At 40.9% G+C, this 26,847-nt stretch overlaps 1 protein-coding gene across 1 annotated transcript; it reads left to right on the plus strand.

The window, feature by feature from the left end:
• On the plus strand, positions 1-26,847 carry LOC139725201 (UBX domain-containing protein 6-like). Its single transcript, XM_071636297.1, has 10 exons — positions 1-156; positions 7,286-7,425; positions 8,976-9,040; positions 10,118-10,255; positions 10,898-10,995; positions 14,245-14,399; positions 15,228-15,447; positions 17,024-17,154; positions 18,884-19,029; positions 26,719-26,847. The coding sequence occupies exons 1-10, from the start codon at positions 56-58 to the stop codon at positions 26,845-26,847; spliced, it is 1,323 nt and encodes a 440-aa protein (XP_071492398.1). The 5' UTR covers positions 1-55.

Here is a 26,847-nt window from a genome sequence, read left to right on the forward strand (position 1 = left end):
TCTTGCATCTTCTTCACTTGTTCCTTTCAAGGCGATTGACAGAAAACAAGTAATCATGAAGAAAATAGGCGAATTTTTCGAAAAGAAACGAATGGATCACAAGTTCAAAAGTGCAGGAACTGGTGCTAAGCTTACTGACAGCAAACAACAGCCCAGGTAAGGAATTTTTAGCCTGTGTATTGAACAGCTGTGTACGTGTTGTCAGTTGCACTTGCAGTTGGTTGTAAACTATTCTGAATGAAATCCCACGCAAAAGGTTACTGGTGGGACCGTTCATAACTTTGAATGGATTTATTATTTAGAGTCTACGCTGTTTGTCTTTTGCAGTTTTAGTGTGGTTACTTGAAAGAGTGATAGCGTGTGGATTGTTTTTATCAGTATTATAACAAAGTTATAGACTAGAGGAAAATCAGTTGCAAGAGTACTTTCACACCTCCTTGACCTTGTCAAATGAATTCAAAACGTGCACAAACTCTTCCTATAGATCTAACTAAAACCAGTTTTCGGTCAGCTGCCGGTATTCGGTGACTTATCACTAGTCACCAGCCAGTAAGTTCAACTGTCACAACACACGCAAATCACATCACCGTCATTGGCGTCAATGGCGTCATCAATTCACATACTTGCAGTTGCACAGTCATTCACAACAGGAAACTCCCTTAGCTCCCTCCAAAAATCCATCCAAAATCCCAAATTTTATCGTGAAAAGTGCAGAATCGGCACTACTTTCCAAAAGCGCGCGGATAAGGCCCAGTTTTAAGAGTATGGGTCGCCGAAAAAGCGCTAAAAATCGAGAAATAGGCCGTTCTCTCGCGGGATTTTTTTGTTTATTGCAAGCTTGGAGTGTGATGGTATCCTCAAAAACGCAAAAGAAAAACAAAATTTCCGTACGTGCCGATACAGTGTCTCAAAGCACAAGGATTGAATGCAAGTGCCGAGAACCTAATATTCGGTCACCAACGGGCGCCGCAACGTCCCCGATGCAATTTTGCGCCAACAAGGTAGCGGGCACGCGTTTTTCAGCTGCCTGGAACACGCATTGACTTTGAACGCGCATATCGTGTGACCGAATACTGGAGCCGGTGACCGTATACTGGGGAATTTTCAAGGTGATATATTTTGCGATTTTGTGAAATTCTGTGTGATATTTAACAAAATGAAAATTGAGATTAAAGAAGTTTGATATATTTCACATACATTGCTGTAGATATGATGTATACATGTATTATTTTAGTTTGAAAAATATTGCAAAAAAGCTTAAGTGACCGAATACTGGGGATGTTACCCTGATCTAGTTTTAAACAAAATGAAAGTATGAGGCTATGTAGATCTAGTTATAATTCAATAACCTAAAGTAATTGCATCTGCCGAGTCTCCAAAGTCGAATAGAAGTTTACAGGTTTCAACACTTTAATAAAAGTGTTGGAAATTCTTGATAGCATGAAATGCTGCTCTGTGACTGTATCACCTGTACACAAGCAATCGGCACAGCACAGTACGAATACAACTGTACATACATTCAGCGCATGCAGAAAGGTGTCTAATGATATGTCATGGGTCAACCACATTAATCACACTGTAAATAATGCCAGCAAGACATTAGGATTCATACGCAGGAACCTGTCAAGGTGTGACACCAAGGTTAAGGCAGCTGCCTACAAGGCTCTAGTTTGCCCTAAATTAGAATATGTGGCATCTGTCTGGGATCCCCATCAATCCACCCTTATAAACAAACTAGAAATGGTTCAGAGACGAGCAGCTCGCTTTGTCTTCAATGACAACCGCCGAGTCACAAGGGTTTCAGAATACATGGACTCTCTAGATTGGCCTTCCCTACAGAAAAGAAGAAAAGTTGCAAGACTATCCCTCTTCTACGGAGCTCTGCATCAGGAAGCTACTGTTGCCGTTCCCCCGTATGTGAAGCAGACATCCAGACCCCTGAGAGAGGACACTGAACGCTTCGTTCCGCCGCAATGCAGAACAAAAGCATACCTAAACAGCTTCCTCCCAAACACTATTAAGGACTGGAATTATTTCGGCATTCAAAAACCAAACTGAAAAGCATTTTCAACTCCAGTAAAACAATACGCTGCGCAGCAGCCGCAACCAACTCTGGACGCTAGTGCTGTCATCGGCGATGTCGGGATTCCGATTCAGAGAAGGTAAGGGTTGATTGTTTGATCTGAATGCAGCAGTAACAGCAGCTTTTTTCTATACAATTGTACATGGTGTCTTTGAAAAGCTAATATTTGTTTTTATTCCCCCTTTTCCTCGGCCAAGTCTTGTGGTAGCGATTGTGGCTTCTACAGTGTATACAAAGCGGTTGAGCGTGTGTGTGCAGCCCGTATATGATGTGACCCGCTACAACAAAAGGATCCTAAAGTCGCTGACAGATGAGCCGAGAAAATCAAGTTTGAAGTCACATCATCAAAATTGGTCAAAACAATCGGATTTCTCTTTTTGACATAATTTTGTAGTCTAATGTTTTTTCTATCATCTGCCGAAATTTCAAAGCTAAATGATCAAACGAAAGGCAAGAAATTAGCGTTTTTCTGGGCCATGATTTTCCAACTTTCATTGTAACAGAAACGTGTCCGAAGATTTGGATTTAGCGCCGCAACTAGACACCGCCCCTAGCAACGAGGGAGTGATCTTATTGGTCAGTGCATCGCATCCTGATTACTGACTGGTCCTGCGTAGACCGCTAAGCTTGAATGAACATCGCGGAGGTCGCTAGGAGCATACCTCCTATTGTCAAGCGTTGAAAACTGTCTCGCCTCCCTTTGATCATGTTAGCGTCAGAAGGGAAACTTTCAAGGCGTTTTCCTCGAAACTCTGATCTCCTCAACCACTTCACATGCGCTAATAAAATTATCGATATCTCCGCAACCGAGTACTTTTATGAGTTGTGTTATAAGGGAATAATGTCATGTCATTTTCAGAAAATTGTCCTCCCCCGACTTTTTGATGCTTTTGTTGTAGCGGGTCACATATCTCTCTCTTTCTTTTCTATCTTTCCTTCAAGTATTTCTAACTTTCTCTTTCTTTCCCATTAATCTTTTCTTTGTGGGTTTCCTCTTGTCTAACCTTCTCAGTTTCCATTCAGTCTTACTTTCTACCTCATTGTTCTTATTTTCCTTCATGGTTAATCTTTCCCTCCATCTACCTTTCCTTTCTCCAATATCTTTTTCTTATGTTTCATTCTGATGTTCTACTGTATCCTTTCCTTTATTTCCATTTCAGTCTGTATAATTCTTTCTTTGCTTCCTATTCATCTTTGCTTTCATCTAGTTTTGATTCATCTCTCATTCTATAATTCTATGTAGTGCTCTTTTGTTTTCAGTCTTTAATTCTTCTTTGCTTTTAGCTTTTCTTTTCGAGCATATCCATCTCTGCCATGCTCTCCTTTATAATGCAAATTTCTCTTCTTTCTTCCCTTCCATTGTCTTTTGTTTTTATTTTAAGTGTACTTTCTATTTTGTAAACCTTTTGTTTCATTTTTTCAGGTTTACCTTTTTAGTATCTTTTTATTTACTTCCTTTCCTCCTTTTCCTGTCCTTTGTCTTTATGTGTGACCTGCTACAACAAAAGGATCCGAAAATAGAGGGACGTCGATTTTCTGAATATGACATGACATTATTCCCTTACTCTTCCACTTTCATTTCATATATAACGTGACTCAAAAAAGTACACGGTTGTGGAGATATTGATGATCTTATGAGACCATGTTGAGTGGTCTAGGAAATCAGCATTTTGAGAAAACCGCCTTCAAAGTTTTCTTTCCAACGCAATTGTAATCAGAGGGAGGTACACTAGTGTAAGACAGTTTTCACTTCTTGACAATAGAAGGCCCGCTCATAGCAACCTCTGCGATGTTCATTCAAGCTTAGCGCCAGTGGTCTATGCATGACCAATCAGTAACCAGGATGCCACGCACTGACCAATAAGATCACTCCTTCATTGCTCGGGGCAGAGCCTATCTGCGACGCTAATTCCAAATCTTCAGATACGCTTCTGTTCCATTGAAAGTCGGAAAATCATGGCCAGGAAAAACGTTAATTTCTTGGCTTTCCTTTAATCATTTAGCTTCGAAATTTTTGCAGATGATAGATGGAACATTAGAATACAACATTATGTCAACAACAGAAATTCGATAGTTTTGATCGATTTCAAACTCAATTTTCTCGGCTCGGCCATCAGCAACCTTAGGATCCTTTTGTTGTGGCGGGTCACATATTCTTTCACCCTTGTCTTATAACCACATTTTTCACAATCTTCTTTCATTCACACAAACGCACACACACACACACACACACACACACACACACACAACACAAACAACAACCCCAAGCCTCAATCAGTCGCTACCACACGACTCGGTACAAGCTGAGGGAAAGGCGGCAAACAGACCTCATGTTTTCAAAGATAGAAATGTACCATAGAAGAACTTGCTGTGAGATCGCTACATTCAGTTCAATCGCTGCACTCGCTGCTGTGCCGTGAACGTGTTTTGTATACTGTGCTGCGCCATGTGCTCCTGTGTGCAAGGCAGTTACAATGTATCGCAAAGCGAACTATGTAGCTGCAATCGACATGTTCTGACAAGTGTCAAAACGGTGAAAATTCCATGTCTACTGGACTTGGGTCTTACTCAGATGCAAATATTCATGGTTGTTGGATATTATAGAGTGAGTTTATGCATGTTTGGAGATCAATTGACGAGGAGGTGCGAAAGTACACTAGCGCCAGAAAATAACTGAGGGATGACAGCGTGGCACCCAGAGAAGTGTACAGTAAAATGGGATATTAGATGTATAATATGTGTGTCTAACAATTGTTTAAAATAAAGGTAATCTGCGAGGCATAATTTATTTTTGCATGTAGAACACACCATGCCATCCATGCCAAGCAGTTACAGTCATAGGCCCTTCTATTGAATAAAGCACTCTTAAAACAGAGACTACAGTTAACAGTAACAACGCACTAGTCTACAGCCACTGTTTGTAGATAGAGGGTGTTGTTCAGTATATTGAAAGTGTGTTACATTCTGAAACACACAAATTCTGTATAACCTGAGGTTCATCAATCCTTAAATGAAAAGGGTTCTTTGATACAAACATTTGTGGAATTATTCTGAAGGTTCGTTATACCGAAGGTTCACAATTCTGAAGCCAGGTTCATAATTCTGAAAATAAAGTAAGGTTTGTTATCCCAAAGGTTCGTTTTAAATCCGACAATGAAACAAGGTTCATTATTCAGAAGGTTCTTTAATCCAAAAATGAAATAAGGTTTGTTAAGGTCAAGTAAAAGATGTAAGTAGTTTTTCATCCTATCATCCGATTTCGTTGCAGCATCAATTTTTGTACTATTTACTATTTTTCAAAGTGGTGATGAAATTATTAAGATGTTTTGTTTATTGTCTTTGTCCGCATCTTTTTTTTTTTTGTTGAGTTGCCACATCAACTTCTTTCAGTACAGGTGTATTTACCTACATGCACTTCAATTCACCTACTGATTGTGATGTCATGCATGCATTGCTATAGAATCTCCGCTGTTCTTGTCAGTACTAATGTGTGTATCCACTATACATTGTATATCATACCGCTAGGCAAGAGAGGTAATAAACCAGCTGCTGTACTGAGCTGTACAGTGTAGGATGTAACAGAATTCAAAAACCCAGTCATGTGAATTTGATATCAAAGTGGACTGTTCATTTTATAGTAATTGTTCACAACTTGATATTTGTTTAAATAGGAAATTTCCATCAACAGTACACTGTATGCATTTCACACCATAGCTATAAAGGCTGTTATTAAAGATAATAAAAAGTTTTGGTACCTCAAAAGCTTCCCTGAATTTCCTTGTCTTGGTTTGTGTTTCAGGTTAAAGTACGTTGTCTGTGAGAATTACTCGCCCCAAAGTGCTCTCATGTCTTAGTAATCATGCAATAATGGTTTCGTACCAGAGCTGACGCTGTACAGCGTCGATAAATATTGTACGAAACCACTGACTGCGACCAGCAGCGTGCAGCCCATTGTACGCATAGCTAACTGCGACCAGCAGCCCCATACGCATAGCGTAATGGGGCTTCGCATTGTAGCATTCAGGATCATGACAGAATTAGTATCGCGGGTAAATGTCAACTTAAAATCCAAAAATTTCTTCGATTTGAAGACTTACCAATTAAGTTGAAGTATTGAAAACAGGCTTCGAACAACGTTTGGTTCTGCCAATAGTCCCTTTCTGTTCGAATTGATGACTGAATGTGACTCGGTCGAGAGGACCTTGGGAGAGCTACATACACTGGATACCATGGCCAGCGCATGCGCACACAGACATCTTATCCGTTCATGGATTTGAAATTTGTGTGCATGTGATGTGTTCGCATGCACTGGCTGTAGTATTCAATGTACTGTATGTAGCTCTCCCGAGGTCCTGTCGACCGAGTCACATTCAGTCATCAATTCGAACAGAAAGGGACTATAGGCAGAACCAAACGTTGCCCGAAGCCTGTTTTCAATACTTCAAGTTAATTGGTAAGTCTTCAAATTGAAGAATTTATGGGATTTTAAGTTGACATTTACCCTGCGATACTAAATCTGTCATGATCCTGAATGCTACAATGCGAAGCCCGATTACGCTATGCGTATGGGACTGCTGGTCGCTATGCGTATGGGGCTGCTGATCGCAGTTAATTGCATGATTACTAAGACATGAGAGCACTTTGGGACGAGTAAGTCTCACAGTGTCAGTTATATGAAAGGTACTTTAACCTGAAACACAAACTAAGACAAGGAAATTCAAGGACACTTTTGAGGTACCAAAACTTTTTATTATCTTTAACTTCAATCAATAAGTACCTGAATGTAGACCAGCTGTATTTCTAAATTCACTTCTTTGATGCACTGATACACTGTAAAGTAAACAGACTCTGAGAAATTGCAGGGGGTAAAAAGTCACAACTGTGCATGTTTTTAATTGCACATTTTGATTTTTTTTTCATGTAGACCAGTATAAGCAGTAACTCTTATCCAAGGTATGACTGGCTTACTAACTAGTCTCTAATTAGTCAGCCAGACCACTGTCTATAATGTCAAGAGTTTCAGATCAGGTCCAACTCGCTGTAGAACTGATCATGAATTGCCACCCAGACAAACAGTCTGTGTAAGACAATTTTATTCACCATTTGTTGCTCTTAATAGACTCTCAAATGATTTAAATGTTATTGTACTGTAACATCAAAATTTCCTGATAAGATACCATCTTGTGTACATTCTGTATTAAGCACGTCACATGAAGCGAGGCCAGTCACACCGCGGGCCACTCCCAGTTCCAGCTCCCAGATGGCGGGTCAGGCAGCCCTCTCCAGACTAGACCCTGGTCCTGCAGCTTCCCGGCCCGCCTCTGCTTCCATCAAGGCGCAGGGTAAGGTGCCAGAACTGCCTCTGCCTGCAGGGGCCTGTGTATCTTACGTTTCAATGAAAACTTGTGTGGAGAGTTGGTCAGATGATCAGCATGATGCCAAACACTTGACATTTTTTAAAGGAAACCAAAACCCAAAGAGAAGTGTGGATAGAGTGAAAGCAGCAACATAATAGTAGAACACATTAGTGAAGGTTTGAGGAAAATCGGACAGTCGATGCAAAAGTTATGAATTTTTAAAGTTTTGATGTTGGAACCACTGGATGAGGAGACTACTAGAGGTTATAGTGTCATGTGTGGACAACAATATAAAGAAAATATATAGGGAATTCCACAAAATTCATTTTGCATGAAAACTACACATTCCATCAACTTGATATTGGCATACACATATGTTAAGGGTAGCAATTATTCCCCCTGCTTTCTGAAAGCGGTTAGTCAAGTGCTCTTTCATTATGATAGAAAAGTGAAATTTTTTTGAATTCCCTTTATATCCTTTATATTGTTGTCCACACATGACGCCATGACCTGTAGCAGTCTCCTCATCAAGCGGTTCCAACACCTAAACTTTACAAATTCATAGCTTTTGCGTTGATTGTCCGAATTTCCTCGAACTTTCACTGATGTGTTCTACTAATGCTGTTGCTTTCACTCAATTCACAATTCTCTTTGGGTTTTGGTTTCCTTTAACAGTCACTACTTTCCTGTACTATCATTACATTGTACCTTTGTAGGCTTACTTTAATATATTTATACAATTTAAGCAGTTACCTTTCAATAGGACATTAGTACTGTAGGCATACAGTAGACCAGTAGTATAAACAGTGAATACTGTTATTTTATGAAAAACTTGGCTGAAAATTACTGACCAGCACATTGTCAAGCTGCAATGTAATATACATGTAGCTGTAGAAATTAAGAAAGTAGACAATTCTACATTTTCCTGAGAATTTATATAAAATTGATGGCATGCATTAGAGATTATGAAATGCAATTCTCTGGCTTGACAGTCTTCAAATATTTCTTTACAATAATTTTGAGTCTATGCTGTGATATCCCTATAGAAAGGTGATGTTGTATTTCCGTAAACCTAGCAGGAAATAAGTTTTACAAGTGTATGCACATGGTATTTTTTGTCTGTGTTCGTGTATGTGTGTATGTGTGTGTGCCTCATTATGGGAGTTACTCTAGATGGGTCCACGTGAGTTGGCAACCATTAAATAGTCTGCTTTTTCATTCATATCAAGTCAATCAGGCATGAGGACTATAAACTGGGCTGATTTTGCAATCCCTCAATCCACTAACATGAAACAGAGCCCTCTATTGACAAGGGGATGTACAATGTTTTGACATTGACAGAGGCAGTGCATCATTGGAGGTGATCATTGCCATGCTTATTTTGTTGTTCCCTCTGCCTAAGGTTTTTGACCCTGACCTTATCTGTCTCACATTTTCTTTTCTATCTTTACTATCTTCTGCTCAATTTCCCCCACTCACTCACTCACTATCTCTCTCGCTTTCCCTTTCTCCCTCTGTGGGCTTGCTGTATATAGCTAAAGCAGAACTTGCACAGGAACAGGAGCAAGCAGCGTCATCAACTGATGATATGTATTCTAGGGTAAGCTACCATACTTCTTTTCTATAAACTAATGACATTTATGATGCTCTCATAATGAACATAATATTGTGTGCATGTTACAAGTGATTTTGCATGTATTCATCCTTACCGGATTCCCCTACCCCTTTGATCGTTGCCCTGGATTATTACAGTGACATTTGGACAAAGGTGTGCTGCTGCAGCTAGTAGCATAGTGCCAAAAAGAAGATCTAGGAAGTGATTTGTGGCATTGTGAAGATTTACGCAATAACTTTCCTTCAAGTCTACGAAGATAAATGGGTCTGAGAGAAGACTACACAGCAAACATAGGATAAAGAAAGCATGAGAACAATAGGATTTGCTGTAGTCTTATCTTCAGATCTAGGATGGTAGTAGTTTGGGACAGTGCTTATAAATTGAGTACCACATCATGTAATAAAACCCTTTTCTGCATTCAGATGACATAAGTTAAAGAACTCTGTAGTCTTCTACCTTGGAATAATTCAGAAAAAGCTGTCATTGTTAGGAAATTGAAATATTTGTGATCATTTGTCTGGATCTTCAAAAGTAGTTGTTGAAGCATTTACAGTGCACTCCCGTTATAGGGAGCACGGTTGTAACTAAGTTTTCATTACAGCGAAGTAAAAATTCAGGTCCCAAAGTTACCATCTGTGTCTCATTTTATACTTTACTGTTCAGCTATAACAAAATTTTACTATGATGAAAGAAAACCGCTGGTCACAAGGACTTCGTTATTTGTAATGGAAGTGCACTGTGTAAAGACCCAATGTTAAAGCAAATTCTGGCTCTGATTTAAAATGGTAAAAACAATGTGTGAGAGATTTTGTTATGTTCAGTTCTTGTGCATGTAAGCAGGGTTCGTGATTTCGGGTTAGTCCAATACCCTTGTAGACTAACACACAGGAAAGTGGCATGTTTGTGTGCAGGGTACCTAAATTAAAGGCCCACCTCAGTACAACGTACTCAGGATGCTACCAGATAAGGCTGACTGACAATATAAGTTTTTGCATCAGTGTAGCAAAGGGTGTACTGCTTTTTTGTAACGCTTTTTGCAACATGCTTCTCCCTTATCTCCAGAGTGCATCCTCGACCGTTCCAAAGTGCGGCGACAACCAGTCGCGTCTCCTCGTCTCCTCCGTGCACTTCTGGTGCCGGTGCTCCAGGCGACTGAAGCGGGCGGAGCTGGAATCTCACCTTCAGGAATGCCTCCTCATGGTATGATTTGTCATCTTCCATTATCGTGTGACAAAACAAAATTCTGTGAGAGCTGATCAAGTGATAGTGTGCTTATGAAACACCCTGACCTTTCACCATGTTCAGGATATAGGTTTAATTTGATTTTTAAAAACAAATTTGAGAGAACAGCTGTAAAATGGAAGCAGCAGATTGATTGATTGCTGAAAAGAAATGATCATTCATATTTCTTTTTTTGAATTCATGGGGACAAATTTTAGGCAATGACATCATCTCGTTATCTTACTTGCATCATTGTGGTTGTAACCATATCACGTGTCTTTCTTTCCTAGTTATTTTTATTTCCAGTTGTCATAGAATTTTCACTGTTTAGTCCAACTTCATTCTTTCAACGTGTACAAAGAGTGGTGTTTCCCTTAAAACTTGCATGGCATGCTACAAAAAGTTCAGGATGTTGCCAAATCCCCAAAGATTTAAATGCATTAATCTTCGCTCAAATACAAAGAATTTCCTATGTCAACTGTAATCTTTTGTAAAAGATATTTTGTGTCAGCCTTGTTGCTTGTTTGTTTGTTCTGAGATAATAAAGCGAATTCCAGATCAGAACAGTCATTTTGATCAAGTTTATGCTTATAATCTTCTGACTGCTTTTTGTTTCCATAGCAACTGGCAGAAGATCCTCCATCAGCTGCTGCAACAATGGTGTACACTCTCAACAAAGACAAGGAGAAAGTCAAAGTTGGAGTTGACACAATATGCAAGTAAGGCAGGCCCTTTTATTGATCCTTTAAAACTAGTCATAGCATGACACACACACACACATACACAAACACACACACACACATTATATAAAGGAATATACACCAAAAATTACCTCCATAAATTCAGAAGTGATTATGGCTGGGTCTCATGTTGTGGTGTAGTGCCATGCTTCTCAACCATTTTTAACCCATTGCCCACTTTTTTCTTCCTATACTGCACACAAGCACCAACTGAAATCATAATTATTGTTTGTCCTGACAGCATCTGTCAACATTGTGGGTACACTGTGATTTCCTGCTGTTATGATAATGGTCAAATTCCAGCACATATCCACGTGCCAGTCCTCCATATTAAGTTGAGTTTTCCACTCACTCTGATCTTTTCGAGTGATGCTTTGGTTTCTGTAACCTGCATGAAAACACACCCTCTTTTGTACACTGGGTGCCCCCATGTAATGTTTTGTTGTTCAAAGGCGAAGCACCTTTTGCTGCACAGTGCGGGAGCGTAAACTCCCAGTGAGGAAATCATCCTTTTCTCACGGTGTGAGTCAGGTTTTATCCATGGCTGTGGCTGACAAGTTACCTTAGCTAGTTCCTTCCTTTAGAAGGAGTTCATAGATCAATGGAGAAAAAAATGAATAAATATAGAAATGAGACCGATTAAACCCTTGGTATTCTAACATGTTTGCTGAAACAGGCATTCAAACATATTGTGTGCTTTCTCTGCCAATTGACACAGATGTTGAGAAACTAAATGTCAATGAAGAGAGATTACCTAATCCCCTTGATCCCTACTGTGTCACCATGGCATTCCTGTTGAGGATTGGGTGGATTACTGAATGCTTATGCAAAAGCTTGGCAATTTAAACTAATCGCCTGAGCACGTTAAGATTGTCGGTACCTGTATTGAGAGATGCAAATGTATCGTGTGGGAAGTGATTTCTCTTTATAAATGTGAATCTTGCATGTTAATTCGCTTTTATGAGATGATAAAGACTTCTTGAAATTCTCATCTCATTTTCTTTGTCAAATCTTTCATGAATTGTGCTTCAATCACAGTCTCATGACATCCGTGTGCATCAGTATCCAAATAGTTTGATTTGTCAGTAGCACATTTTGTGTGACAGGTCGTTATGGAACAGGGGAATTTGTCAAGTTTTGGATGACAATGTATTGGGTAAGGAGTAGATGTCGCTGACATGCTTTCCTTTAAGCATCTTAGTCATGTGACATTTCATTCCACATGAGACTTTGTAGCCAGCCTGGCACTAATCCAGCTGGTCGAGGAGACATGCCACAAAGTTTTGCGGAGGAAAGTAATGAGTCATGTCATTTCCTATATAAAGGATGTTGCGCAATCTTTGTGTGCTGCCAGAACAGAGAGGCATGTGAAAATAACATGTCTTGGTAATATTTGTTGTATGCATGATATGTTTGATCCTTGGTGCGTAATCTGTGGGTATGTTGCAAGATCTGAAAGTTGGTATATTCTTGTAGGGAAATTGGGGGAAACTGCTATGTTTTTCCACAAGTATGATCAGAGGGGCTTGAATTGTGCGTAAAACCTTTCTAATTTTGGTGAATGTGACTCTTCACTCTGCTATGCACAGGAAAGTTGACATTGACTAGTATTGTTTTGTTATCCTTATTCATTTTTGTCCCCGCCGAACGAGTTCGAGCAGGGGACTATGAAACGGGCTCCGTACGTGTGTGTGTCCGTGTGTCCGTCCGTCCGTGTGTCCGTGTGTGCGTCCGTGTGTGATCAAAATCTTCAATTTGCTACTTCTCTGTCATTTATGAGCCAATTTTGATTCTGTTTGCTTTATATGATAGCACTACATGGGAGCTTTGAAACTTCTACACAGAATTTCAGTCGTGACCTTTGACCTTGACCTTTGACCTATATTGTACATTTTGCTACAAAATGCTACTCCTTCGCCATTTCTAACCCGATTTCGATTCCGTTTGCTTTATGTGATGGCACTAGGTGAGGGCTTCAAAACTTCTACACAGAATTTTGACCTTTGACTTCTTTGACCTTTGACCTTGATTTTTGACCTGTATTGTACATTTTGCTACAAAATGCTACTCCTTCGCCATTTCTAACCCGATTTCGATTCCGTTTACTTTATGTGATAGCACTAGGTGAGGGCTTCAAAACTTCTACACAGAATTTTGAACTTTGACTTCTTTGACCTTTGACCTTGATTTTTTGACCTATATTGTACATTTTGCTACAAAATGCTACTCCTTCGCCATTTTTAACCCAATTTCGATTCCGTTTGCTTTATGTGATGGCACTAGGTGAGGGCTTCAAAACTTGTACACAGAATTTTGACCTTTGACTTCTTTGACCTTTGACCTTGATTTTTGACTTATATTGTACATTTTGCTACGAAATGCTACTCCTTCGCCATTTTTAACCCGATTTCGATTCCGTTTGCTTTATATGATGGCACTAGTTGAGGGCTTCAAAACTTCTACACAGAATTTTGACCTTTGACTTCTTTGACCTTTGACCTTGATTTTTGACCTATATTGTACATTTTGCTACAGAATGCTACTCCTTCGCCATTTCTAACCCGATTTCGATTCCGTTTGCTTTATGTGATAGCACTAGGTGAGGGCTTCAAAACTTCTACACAGAATTTTGACCTTTGTCTTCTTTGACCTTTGACCTTGATTTTTGACCTATATTGTACATTGGCTACAAAATGCTACTCCTTCGCCATTTCTAACCCAATTTCGATTCCATTTGCTTTATGTGATGGCACTAGGTGAGGGCTTCAAAACTTCTACACAGAATTTTGACCTTTGACTTCTTTGACCTTTGACCTTGATTTTTGACCTATATTGCACATTTTGTTACAAAATGCTACTTCCGGCGGGGACATATGTTACGCACCTCGTAATTTCTACTTTTCCTTGTTATCTAAGGGCATGACAGAATTATTATAGTGTGATATTATTGCATTGACATATTTGTTATTTTCCATTGATTTGTTTCAGTTATGAATTAAGAAAAAAAAGCAGGTGTAATTCATTCTAACTTAAATGTGAATGGTATCACTTTATTCTGATTGAAATGTTGTGCTTTTTTTCACATTCATTTCATCATATTGTATATTTCAGAGTCCTGCAGTGTTCACGGTATCTTGGAAAAAGGATATTTGTATGTGCTGTTCCAGTTTGTTTAACTTTGACAGGAATAGTCAAAGCGGCCTATCCTTGTGGTCTTTTTTCCCCAAGGTACCTTGACAATGTGTGCCTGCACCCCACAGAAGAGAAGTACCACAAGATCAGGGCCAGCAACAAGGCGTTCCAAGAGAGGGTGTCCCCCCTCCTGGGGGCGGAGGAGTTTCTACAGGCGGCCGGATTTGAGAGGAGAATCCTCCCCCACGAAGGTGAGACAGGCAGTGCAGTGGCAGATCCAGGCGGGGGCGCACCAAACGCGCGCCCCTTTTATTTTTTATTTTTTGAAACAAAAGAAAATAGAAAGAAAAAATGAGGGTGCGTCCCTTTAATTTTGTAAAGGCGCCTCCCCTTTACGAAATTCCTGGATGCGCCCATCAGCGGGAAGCGTGGGAAGGAGGGAGAAAGTCTCCCAAACCTTCCAACCATTCTGAATTTGGAGGAAAGAATATAAATTTTGACCATTCCAAGCTCTTGTTTCAATAGGAGTTTCATGTTATGATTTTAGTACTTCTATAGGAACTGCTCTTTCTTTCCTACTTTTGAGCCAAATCATCCATATTTTTTTTTTCTCAGTTAGAAAGGCTGCGATGCTTGGTCTCTTCATATCACTAATGTTAGCACCACAAATCGGACATGAGATTGTTATTGCTGTGTGGATCAATCTATGCTGTATAAGTGATAGTTTTTTAATTGTCAGAGTAAAACCAAAGTGCATGCCCACATGAGTAAACTTGAGTTGAAAGCTTGAAGACATCACCAGTTATTGGTGCTGATGAGCTCTCATGTATTGATTTGCACTATGTAGTGTATCTCCATCCCATTGAAAGATGAGAGAAATATGATTTATAATGTCAGTAGAAGTGCAGGTGATTTGGACAGTGTTACTAGTCATTTCAGCATGATTTCTAATAGGGCTTTTCTGAGTGTGTTTGTTGGTAAGTTCGAGTCATTTGTTATAATACCAGAATCAATTCTTTTTTTCTGTTTTGAAAATAGGGATACATTTTGACCATTTGTTTCTGTTTTGCTCACGACAGAGTCTGAAACAGATTTCTTTGTGCTGGGGGAAGAACTGGCCAGAGACACTGACCGACTGTTCGCCCTGAAGGAAGTGCTGAAGTCGGGTGCCCCATTCAGACCCACTCTGGACAGGGACATGAAAGTCTACCACCCATCCCGTAGGGCAGGGCACTTTGAGCTGCCAGACGACTTCTACTCCCTCAAACCAGAGGAGATTAAGCGGGAGCAGCAGGCCAGGTTTGTTGCTGTCAATCAGCGCGCCACCGCTGCATGATGTTTTATTTCATATTATGTATGCATTGAATGAGGATGTACTTCAAACTTTCTGTAGGGGTTTGTGGAATACTGATCGTAACATACATAGGAAAGATAGAAAGCCGCTGTTTATACTATTCTTCATGCAATTATGTGATTTTGTTCTTTGCGGTACAATACATATATGCCAGTTCAGCCTGCAACACTTTCAAGCAATAGGCTTATCTTGCAAGACGCTTAGAAGTTGAAACAGGAGTTGTATGTATGTTTACAATCTTAATTTAAATTCAATTTTGTTGATTTTTGTCCAAATACTTTTCTTTCTAAAATACACTGGACAGCAAAAGAAAGTACCCACTTCTGTCAAAGGCCGCACACAAAAATTCACTCCCTAGAAATAAACAATTTTTTTTACACAGGTGTGCTGCAATATCCATTAGTAATCACATACTCAATAGCAAGTGAATATCTTTATTACAAAGAAAAAGAAATGACATGCACAGTATCTTGGTCACTGAATCAAAAGTCACAAAATGTAACAGAATGAGCCTTACAAGTTTTACGCAAAAATCAATGTCACAGGACGAAAAAAAGCAGTCACAAACATCAATTTTCAATAATGTGTATGTCCTCCTCGTGCCTGGACACATTCCAGGCATCTCTGTCGCATGCTCTGGACAAGATGTCTGGCGTAGTCCTGGGAAAGTTCTGTCCATTCATCCTCCAGAGCTTGGATCAATGTTTGCCGATTGACAGGAGGCTGTTCCCGTAATCGCTGTTCATTTGTCAAACGTGGCATAATTTTCCTGATTGAAGCTTGCTTAGACCAGAGTAAAGTAATGTCCAGACTAAAAAGCTAATTGATTTTATTCTGAGAATTAGCATAATCAGGAAGGATAGCATCCCTAAATACAGAATACACTAATTAACATAACTTTGACAAAACTGGTGTTCACTTTGACATATTGGTTGTTTTAAAATGTTGTCCATTCAGTGGCCATTTTTGCATGGTGGAAAGTGCTTTTGTGTGTGACTTTTGATTAAGTGACCAAGATGCTGTGCATGTCAATTTCTTCTTTGTTATGAAGACATTCACTTGCATGTGATTAGTAAGAGGCATTGTAGCGCACCTGTGTACAAAAAATTGTTTATTTCTAGGGGGTGAATTTTTGTGTGCGGTCTTTGACAGAAGTGGGTACTTTCTTTTGCTGTCCAATGTATTATTTTCAATTGTGAAAAATTATATTTCAAAATTCCTGTCTTTATTGGTCTGTCTTCTTCTGAATAAAGAATAAACACAACAACTTGTTTGTAATTTTTCCTTTACAAATATATCAATTTTCATCCATCTGAACTTCTATTGCTTTCCAACTTATAGCTGATAATGGTTAATTTTAAATGAGGTTAAAATAGGTGTGTAGATGCTACGGTTTGACTGCACAGCCAAGAATGGATTGTGTCCCCTGACATGGAAAGAAATAGGCTTCAAATGTTTATCTCTGCTTCTTGGAATATCAAATTCTCATGCAAAAAAAAAAAAAAAAAACTTTTACTACAGGACAGAAGCAGTAGAAAGGAGTATGATGCTGCGGACAAAAGCCATGCGTGAGGCAGAGACGCAGAAGGCACTACGATGGTACCGGTACGCCCTCATACGGATACGCTTCCCCGATGGCATCTTATTGCAAGGTTTGTCGGAAAGACCTGTTCAATTTTCACATCCCTCAGCCTCAGCCCACATGGCCAAATGTCGCTTTGTCTGGTTGGCATTCCAAAAACCATGGAGTTGTTGGAAAATCATTATACTGTATATCACTGAGGGAATGGGAAAAAAAGAAATTGCTTTCCCAATTAGCTTTTCAGATTAGACAAATATTAGTTATCACAACATCCTGTGTATAGACCAGTCTTACCTTGATAAAGGACCTTTGCATTTGCATTGCATTGGTCCTCTAAAGTTAGGGACATGCAATGTACCAGACGTTGGGGGGGGGGGCATGCCCTATATATGAGCACTGCAGAATCACCACCAGTCCTTGTGCAGGCAGAGTGCTAGCTGGCCTATTCTCAGTGCTGGGCTCTTGTTCAATTTGTGACTGTGGTGGGTGAAAGGAGCCTAGCTCATTTTAAACCTTTTTCTCTTGAGGCAGGCTACAAATAAATGTGACCTTTAAAAGCTGCCAGAAGCAGGCATGAAAATATGCATATTTGGAAATCTGCAAGCTTCTGACAACAGGCAGTAAAGAGTGCTGAAAATGTCAGTGCCCCACAAGCCCTTTGCTTGTGTGAAACTTTACCCAGAAGATGTGTTCACACAGAGCTGTGCTAACTTCAGTAATAGTGGAGCCCCATTTTTTGCTTGGTTTAACTCAGGGATGGTATGAGCGCATTTTGTAGTTGACTATTTTGATGTGAGGGCGGTGCCTCTAGCTGCAACAACGACGACGACGATCTTTTGGTTGGCTTGATGGTAGTGGAACCATGATAACATGCAGTTACAAGGAGCTTGGGATGGGCTTGACTCCTGTTAGCGCTGAATTACACCCAGAAAATTAGTATCTTGAATTGTTTATGCACTGTTACCTGGGAGATTTTGCACAAATGATGGGTATTCACGAAATGGGGGTCATTGCTTATGGCGCACTGCACTTTTGGTTCTTATCATCGACTGGTTAGCTGACTGTAAGTCCTGTCATCGATAATAAACATGGTGTGAATGTATCACATAGTTAGGAGCTCATTTACCCATCATCACTGATAGGCTGTCGCTAGAGAAAAAAAAAATGGATTTCCCTTGGAAGTACATGTGCCATTCAGTGTGCTTGTAGCTGGTTTGCCAACCTCTTTTGTTTTGTCTTCTCTTTGCATCGATGCTTCTGGAGTGCAGTTAGCAAATTGGTCAAGGATTTTATATCATTTTGAAGATCAAAAAAGTAAGGGAATGGCCTTGTGCATATACGTTTGTTTTATGGTACTTCAGACTCAGCAATGGGCACTGATAGTCAAATGTCAGGATTTACGTGTATGGAATAATTCAGGGTGTGGAGTTGTTTTTTTTTTTCTTTTCTTTTTATTAACATTTTGCACTCTGTGATGTTAGTGCTGAATAAGACATGCAAACATTTTAGTTACTTTACATTGTCCACAAGAATTTGCACTCCCACTGGTAAAGTGTCAACAGTCAGGAAAATTCAAAACACATGCATTTTGTCCTACAAGACAGAGCGCAATATATCAAACCTGCAGAAATTTCCACTTTCATGGCAATGTGACGCCCATATTTTCATTATGCAGTCGGTCATGATAGCCTATCAGTTTGCCCTTTATGAAGTGCAAAATTCGTAGTGATCCTTTTCATACTAGTGATGCGATACATGTAGATGAAGCTATGTCCATTCATCTTTCCTTCATTGCCCAGGTACTTTCAACGCGAGGGACAGGCTGGGGATTCTCAAGGAATTCATCCGCTCACAACTGTGTAACAGCTGGCAGCCGTTCATCCTGACAGACCCGGGCAACACCAAGCTCACCGATGACGATGCCATGCTGGCAGCACTAAACTTAGTAAGGCTTTTCAGTTCGCTTTCTTTCTTTCTTTCTTTCTTTCTTTCTTTCTTTCTTTTTTCTCCCTTCCTCTCTTGGTACCGTCTTCGCTCTCTGTTTGATTTAGTAGTTTATTATTAAGTGATGAATGATATTGATAAGTTATCTGATGTACATAGGTACTGTATACAGCAAATATTTCGTGAGGTTTTTATTTTCGCGAATTTCGCGAGTCGGGTGCTAACCGCGAAATTACAGACACGCGAAAATAATGACTGTGATCCCAATATGAATGTGACAAACACATATACATTTCTCTTTTTAGTACAGTACTCCAAGATCACGAATTTAACCACGGGGGAAGACGTCTGGAAGTCCCGATTTGTGAAAATTTAGACTCGCTAAATATATGGTGTGTACAGTATTTGTTGTCCCCGCCGAACGAGTTCGAGCAGGGGACTATGAAACGGGCTCCGTACGTGTGTGTGTCCGTGTGTCCGTCCGTCCGTCCGTGTGTCCGTCCGTGTGTCCGTCCGTGTGTGATCAAAATGTTCAAAATGCTACTCCTTCGCCATTTCTAACCCGATTTTGATTCTGTTTGCTTTATATGATAGCACTACATGGGAGCTTTGAAACTTGTATACAGAATTTCAGTTGTGACCTTTGACCTTGACCTTTGACCTATATTGTACATTTTGCTTCAAAATGCTACTCCTTCGCCATTTCTAACCCGATTTTGATTCCGTTTGCTTTATATGATGGCACTAGGTAAGGGCTTCAAAACTTCTACACAGAATTTTGACCTTTGACTTCTTTGACCTTTGACCTTGATTTTTGACCTATATTGTACATTTTGCTACAAAATGCTACTCCTTCGCCATTTGTAACCCGATTTCAATTCCGTTTGCTTTAAGTGATGGCACTAGGTGAGGGCTTCAAAACTTCTACACAAAATTTTGACCTTTGACTTCTTTGACCTTTGACCTTGATTTTTAACCTGTATTGTTCATTTTGCTACCAAATGCTACTCCTTCGCCATTTCTAACCCGATTTTGATTCTGTTTGCTTTATGTGAAGGCACTAGGTGAGGGCTTCAAAACTTCTACACAGAATTTTGACCTTTGACTTCTTTGACCTTTGACCTTGATTTTTTTACTTATATTGTACATTGGCTACAAAATGCTACTCCTTCGCCATTTCTAACCCGATTTCGATTCCGTTTGCTTTATGTGATGGCACTAGGTGAGGGCTTCAGAACTTCTACATAGAATTTTGACCTTTGACTTCTTTGACCTTTGACCTTCATCTTTTTACCTATATTGTACATTTTGCTACTAAATGCTACTTCCGGCGGGGACATATATTACGCACCGCGTAATTTCTACTTTTCCTTGTTTATTTTCATTCATTTATTTCTGTAATATTTTCTACATCCTTTACTAGAGAGATGGTTCTTCCCAAAGAAATACATTGCATGAATAAAAAGAAACTATCAAGCAGTGGACCAGTGCAAGTTTGAACAAACTTGGGTAAATGCCTTCAGAGGAAATAATGTGCTAGGCGGTCAAGTGGACACCTGGGAACTGAAATCTTGGTCATGTGACTGTATTCACCCCATCTGTTTTCAGATGTAAAAATGCCACTAATGTCATGTTTTGGGAAGAGACATTGTCTTCATGCAGTTTTCAAGGTACATCAGAGATACTTTGACTGTGAATAGTGTGCAAGATGGATAAGATAAATTCCTGTGTCCATGATATATCATACCATACATAATACACAGTGCTGATATGATAGGCATGCATGATACAGACTATCACATGTGGTGTCTTTATTTGTGGAACAACAGATGAGAACTGCAAATAGTCTTATGATCGAGAAGGTCGTATGAAAAAAGTGACATGACCTTCAGACACTCATTTGTATGGTATTGACTTTTGTGGTGTAATTTTGTTCAAAACTCCATCATCGTATGGTTTTAATATCACTGCTTTTGTTTAAAATACTTTATAATGTAAGTGCCTTCATAAGGAAAATGCCAGGGTCTCCTGAATGGGGTTTACTGCAGTGAATGTGTATAACATTTCACCTTCATAGTTTATTTTATTTCGGAAGTCTCGAAAGAGACTACGATGCATAAAGAGTAATAATAGGAGAGCCCGCACGCGCGTCCAGCAATACGTTCGCGTTCGTTCCAGCCGACAGGAGGTTCTCCTGCATAGCTCCGCGGTTTGAAATTTTTCCATAAATTCATCGCCGGAATTTTCCTTCTCGCGAGAATATTTTGCTTCGCCGGTCATCCGGAACCTACTGAGAAGTGTTTTGACGCATCTTTCGAGCCTAAACGTTACGTTGGTTCGATAAATATGAGCTCGAAAGAGCAGCACGATCCATCCTTCGCTTTACGTGCTACACGTGGACAGGAGGTCTGTGCCACGAAGTCAGAGTTACCACCACCAGCGCCTCCCTCCGGCGATGCCGGTACGGCGCACGTACAGAAGAATGTGAGCATCGGAAAGGCTCAAGATTCAGGGAAGAAGACGATGAAGAAAATTCCCAAAAAAGCTCCTCATACGGTATCGAAAGCCCCTTCCGAGGATCGGGCGTCTACCTCCGGGGACGCTAGTTCTCGTCTAGACAAACTTGAAAATCTCCTCGCCGAAGTGGTGAAACACCTTCCCCAATCGCATGATAAAACCACTAGCCGTGCCGCTGTGGTACATACAGGCGCGTCTACATCGAAATCTACAGCGGAGGAATTTTCCCGCTTGCCTACTAACGTCCGCCATTTTGTTGGGGACGATTTTGATACGTCTACGTCTGAAGACGCAGAGCGTGATGGACCGTTCGATTTTGACGAAGGGGTGGAAGAGGTTCCCCCTGCTGCACAGCTACCACAGTTGGCAGCCAAGTATGCTATCCCCCTCGGGATTGGGGAGGCAGTTGACGAGGAAATCGCAAAATCGGTGAACTACTTTATTGGCAACAAACTAGAAGATAAAGCCATCGAGGAAACGGTTGAAAAATACCCCCCACCGAGCAACTGCCCCCACCTCGATACACCTAAAGTGAACGCTCCCATTTGGGAACACTTGCAGTCCGTCACGCGTAATCGTGATTTGAAACTACAGCGAGTGCAGAAATGTCTGACTCGCGGTATTGGGGCTCTTCTTCGCTCTCTCGACGCGCGAGATATCTCCGAGTCTCAGCAAGACGCACTTGCTCTATTGAGTAATGCGCACTTTGAACTGAATTGCGTGCGGAAGGAGCTGATAAAGCCGGACATCAACTCAGAATACGTGCATCTCTGTAAGCCTTCTACACCAGTCACGCAGCTGTTGTTTGGTGATGATCTCACAAGACAGATGAAAGATCTAAAAGAACAACATAAGGCCTCTGCTGGGGTCATGAGGACCCAGCAGAAACATACTTCTCGTCCGAGCGGCTCTTTCCATCCGTACAGACGGCCCTTCAACAGCGGAGCTCGCCGGCAGGCTCGCGATGCGGGCTGGACGGGCTCGCGTAGCGCTGCAGCCTCACGCTTCGTGCATGGAACGGCAAATCGTCCTTTTTTAGACCAGCGCTACCAGGGGAAGTCGCGACCTCCCCCACAGCAACGGCCACAGAGCAGAGCTCATCCACAGGCCAGAAGCAAGACTCCCCACAACAAGTAACCCAACAGCCCGCCTCTGAAGAGGTAGGAGATATAGATTCAACATATTGCTCATTTGACATGTCAGTAACTGACCATGATGCATTTCTACCTTATCTAGAAGAACGGTATTCTAGATCTACTCCTCAATTTACTAGATCTATAGAATCTAGACCTACCACTTCATGTGTAAATGACCATCCAGTTGGAGGTCGACTGAGGCTTCATGCATGTAATTGGGAGAAGTTAACTTCAGATCCCACAGTACTACAAGCTGTGAATGGCTATAAACTTGAATTCAAGCCTGAATGTTTTCCACCTGAAAGGGTTAATCCTTTGGTTCAGTTCAAAGTAAAGAATGAAGATTTGGCCAATATCCAAGCTGAAATTGATTCACTGGCAGCCAAGAATGTCATTGAACCTTGTTCACATGAAGTGGGGGAGTTCATCTCGAACATTTTTACCCGCCCTAAGAAGAATGGCAGCCTTCGGGTCATTCTTGACCTCTCAGAGTTGAACAAAAGCCTAGTCTATCAGCATTTCAAAATGGATTCCATCCATACAGCAACGCAATTTATTACACCAGATTGCTTGCTAGCCTCAGTCGACCTTCAGGATGCTTACTATTCAGTACCAGTTGATCCGCAGGATAGGAAATACCTGCGATTTGTGTGGCAGGGCAAACTTTGGCAATATTGCGCACTGCCAAACGGGCTTAGTACAGCACCGCGTTTGTTCACAAAGCTTCTCAAACCGGTTTTTGCTCATCTGAGAAGAGCACGTCACATGGTAGTGGGATACCTTGATGATACTATCATTATTGGGAAGAGTGAGGCTAGCACTCAAAGAGCAGTCGATGCTACGACTGATCTCCTCGAAGACTTGGGGTTTCTTGTCCATCAGACTAAATCAGTGTTAAAACCCACTAAAGAAATCACCTTTTTGGGATTTGTCCTTAACTCTGTGAACATGACAGTTACTCTTCCTGAATCTAAGAAGGAAGATATCACTGCTGAGTGCACAAGTCTGTTGCATGCCACAGAATCCTCTATCCGAGAAGTGGCTAGAGTAATAGGGAAACTGATTGCTACCTTTCCTGCAGCCCAATATGGGCCCCTCTACTACAAAATCTTGGAAAAAGAGAAGATTTTGGCATTGAAGGTCAATAAAGGTCATTTTGATAGGAAAATGAGCTTGTCTAGTAGAGCCAAACAGGAACTTAAGTGGTGGATTGATCACATACAGTACACCTCTAATCCTATCGACAGACCCAGGCATACAATAGAATTGCGCACTGATGCGAGTGGGTCTGGTTGGGGAGCAACAGACATGTGCACAAACATAGGGGGACGATGGAATGAAGTGGAAAGAGAAAAGGCTGTTAACAATGAGATAAATTATCTAGAAACCCTTGCAGCAGGATTGGCATTGAAGTCCTTTTGCTCTAACCTGAGAAATGTTCATGTTCTCATTAGAATGGATAATACAACTGCAGTCTCATATATCAACAATATGGGGGGCTTCAGATCCCATGAATGCAACAATTTGGCACATGATATTTGGGAATGGTGTATTGAAAGACAGATTTGGATCACAGCCGCCTACTTGCCAGGATGGCTCAATACCACAGCAGACTTCATGTCAAGGAAGTTTAATGATCGAACAGAGTGGATGCTTAACAAAACCCAATTTACTGAAGTGGTAGAACATTTCGGCCTCCCTGAAATCGATCTTTTCGCTTCCAGACTTAATGCACAGCTACCCAGGTATATCACTTGGCAGCCTGATCCTTCGGCAGAGAATGTAGATGCATTTACAGTGGATTGGGGTCCATTATGGTTCTATGCTTTCCCTCCCTTCTGCCTTATCCCTAAATGTCTGCAAAAGATAAGGGCAGATAAAGCCACAGGGTTGTTAATAGTACCAAACTGGCCTACACAATCATGGTTCCCAGCACTTCAGGACATGCTGACTGAAAAACCACTTGTCCTATGTAGACATGCACAACTTCTTGTTCAACCTGTGTCTTTTATGCCCCACCCCTTACACAAACATTTGGATTTGCTCTGTTGCAGGCTTTCAGCCAACCCTTCAGGTCGCAGGGATTGAGTGCAGGGACCGTCAAGGTCATCGTAGCTTCTTGGAGGAAATCTACACGACAGCAATATCATAGCTTCATCAGCAAATGGAAAGTTTTCGGCACTGCCAACAACATTAACTATCTCCAGACCTCATCGGAATGGGCACTAGAATTTCTTTCAGACTTGTTCCATAAGGGAGCCAGCTACGGTACTATAAACTCTGCTAGAAGTGCACTGGCTTCTTTTCTGACACTCACAGACAGTTCGTTTTCCATAAGCACTCATCCTCTAATAACTAGATTTGTGAAGGGAGTCTTTCACTTACGACCCCCCAGACCACGCTACACAGAGGTGTGGGACGTTAGAACTGTCCTCAACTATCTGAGGAGGAAATCACCTGCAGGTGAATTGGGTTTGAAAGAGCTAACGTTGAAAGTGACAATGTTATTAGCGCTTCTCTCAGCACAGCGGGTGCAGACATTGAATGCTTTGAGAATAGACAAGATGACATTCAAAGACAACTCTGTCAATTTCGTCATTGATGACTTGTTAAAGCACCACAGACCTGGTAATACAGGCCAAGTCGTTAGCCTAAGAGCGTACCCTCCAGACAGACGAGTTTGCATTGTACGATACCTTCGAGAGTATCTGAGAAGGACTCAGATCATTAGGAAGGACCAAAAGTATCTGTTAATAAGTTTTTGTAAATCGTATCACAGGGTTTCTACCCAAACTTTGTCACGATGGATTAAGACAGTTATGACAGAAGCTGGGATTGACACCAGCTTGTTCTCGGCACACTCCACGAGAGCAGCCTCAGCGTCTGCTGCCCAGAGGAAAGATCTGTCTGTACATGAGATTTTGGCACAGGCAGGCTGGAGTAACGAGAAGACATTTCAAACATATTACGTGAAACCCCTCAGGAATGAGAATAGGGGTTTCAGCCATGCAGTATTATCATAAAAGGTAAAGCCATACATTGTACCCCTTTGTGGTAATTATGGTCATTGGCACAGTTCTGTGTGGCCAAAAAATGTGACTACCAGCTTCAAAGTCTCCTATTATTACTCTTTATGCATCGTAGTCTCTTTCGAGACTTCCGAAATAAAATAGAAAATTTAAATGAGAACTTACCTGTTTGAAATTTAAATTGTATTTTATGAGGAAGGCGAAGGAAGAGACTACAGTCCCTCCTCTCCCACCCTTCTTCATAATCTCAGGTAGTTCTCAATAGCAGTAGGATGACTGCTGGTATTGGTATTTACATTTTTCGGAGCTACTAATATTGCTGGACGCGCGTGCGGGCTCTCCTATTATTACTCTTTATGCATCGTAGTCTCTTCCTTCGCCTTCCTCATAAAATACAATTTAAATTTCAAACAGGTAAGTTCTCATTTAAATTTTCTATTTTTCAGTATAGGATTGTGAACATGTTATGAATGTTATGACTATATATCCTTCAAATTTCATCGCAGTAATTATTGTCTTTTGCAGTTTCTCAGTTGAGATATTGACAAGAATTTATATATTGAAATGAACTCCTGGGTTTCATATGTTAGTGCTTGTTATACAAAGCTGAGCTGCAATATTTTCATTTAAATCATGAATGGAACATCTGATTGAGGTGATGAGAGGAAGATGGCTGCAGAACTCCACAAGACCACATGCAGTATTTGTAATATTCACCTTGTGGGTAGGAGGCAGGTTGGAAATTCTGACAAATGCCAATCACCATCCACAGCTGGTCCTCTACTTTTTATTTTAAAATGTACTTTTCATGTTGATGGGGAATTGCCTTTTGCACAATGGATTCTATCATGCTAATCAGCAAAACAAAGCAAACTGCTGAATGCTCCAAATGGGCAACAAAATCATAAAAAGTGATGACACATACATGGATTTATAAATGACATTTGACCATACGTGTTGTCTTTCCTCCATCCCATCCCAACCCCAACTCCCTTCTTCCTCCTTCAGGCACCGGCAGCTGTGGTCAACTTCTCTTGGGATGCGGCCGTGATGTCGGACATTGCTGCGGCCGGCCAGGGCGCCATGAGAACAACCTACCTCAAGCCGGAAGCGATGCGCCAGCTGCAACCCTTATGA

Source organism: Diadema antillarum, unplaced genomic scaffold (assembly GCF_040938485.1).
Source record: "Diadema antillarum isolate AM-2024a unplaced genomic scaffold, OU_Dant_1.0 scf00000016, whole genome shotgun sequence".
Taxonomy (NCBI): domain Eukaryota; kingdom Metazoa; phylum Echinodermata; class Echinoidea; order Diadematoida; family Diadematidae; genus Diadema; species Diadema antillarum.

What these genes read in the sequence shown, in the direction of transcription:
- LOC139725201 (XM_071636297.1), top strand. Translation starts at nt 56, where the DNA reads ATGAAGAAAATAGGCGAATTTTTCGAAAAGAAACGAATGGATCACAAG. An exon ending in GGAGTTGACACAATATGCAA is followed by an intron (nt 10,996 to 14,244) that starts GTAAGGCAGGCC and finishes TTTTTCCCCAAG; the next exon opens with GTACCTTGACAATGTGTGCC. An exon ending in GAGAATCCTCCCCCACGAAG is followed by an intron (nt 14,400 to 15,227) that starts GTGAGACAGGCA and finishes TGCTCACGACAG; the next exon opens with AGTCTGAAACAGATTTCTTT.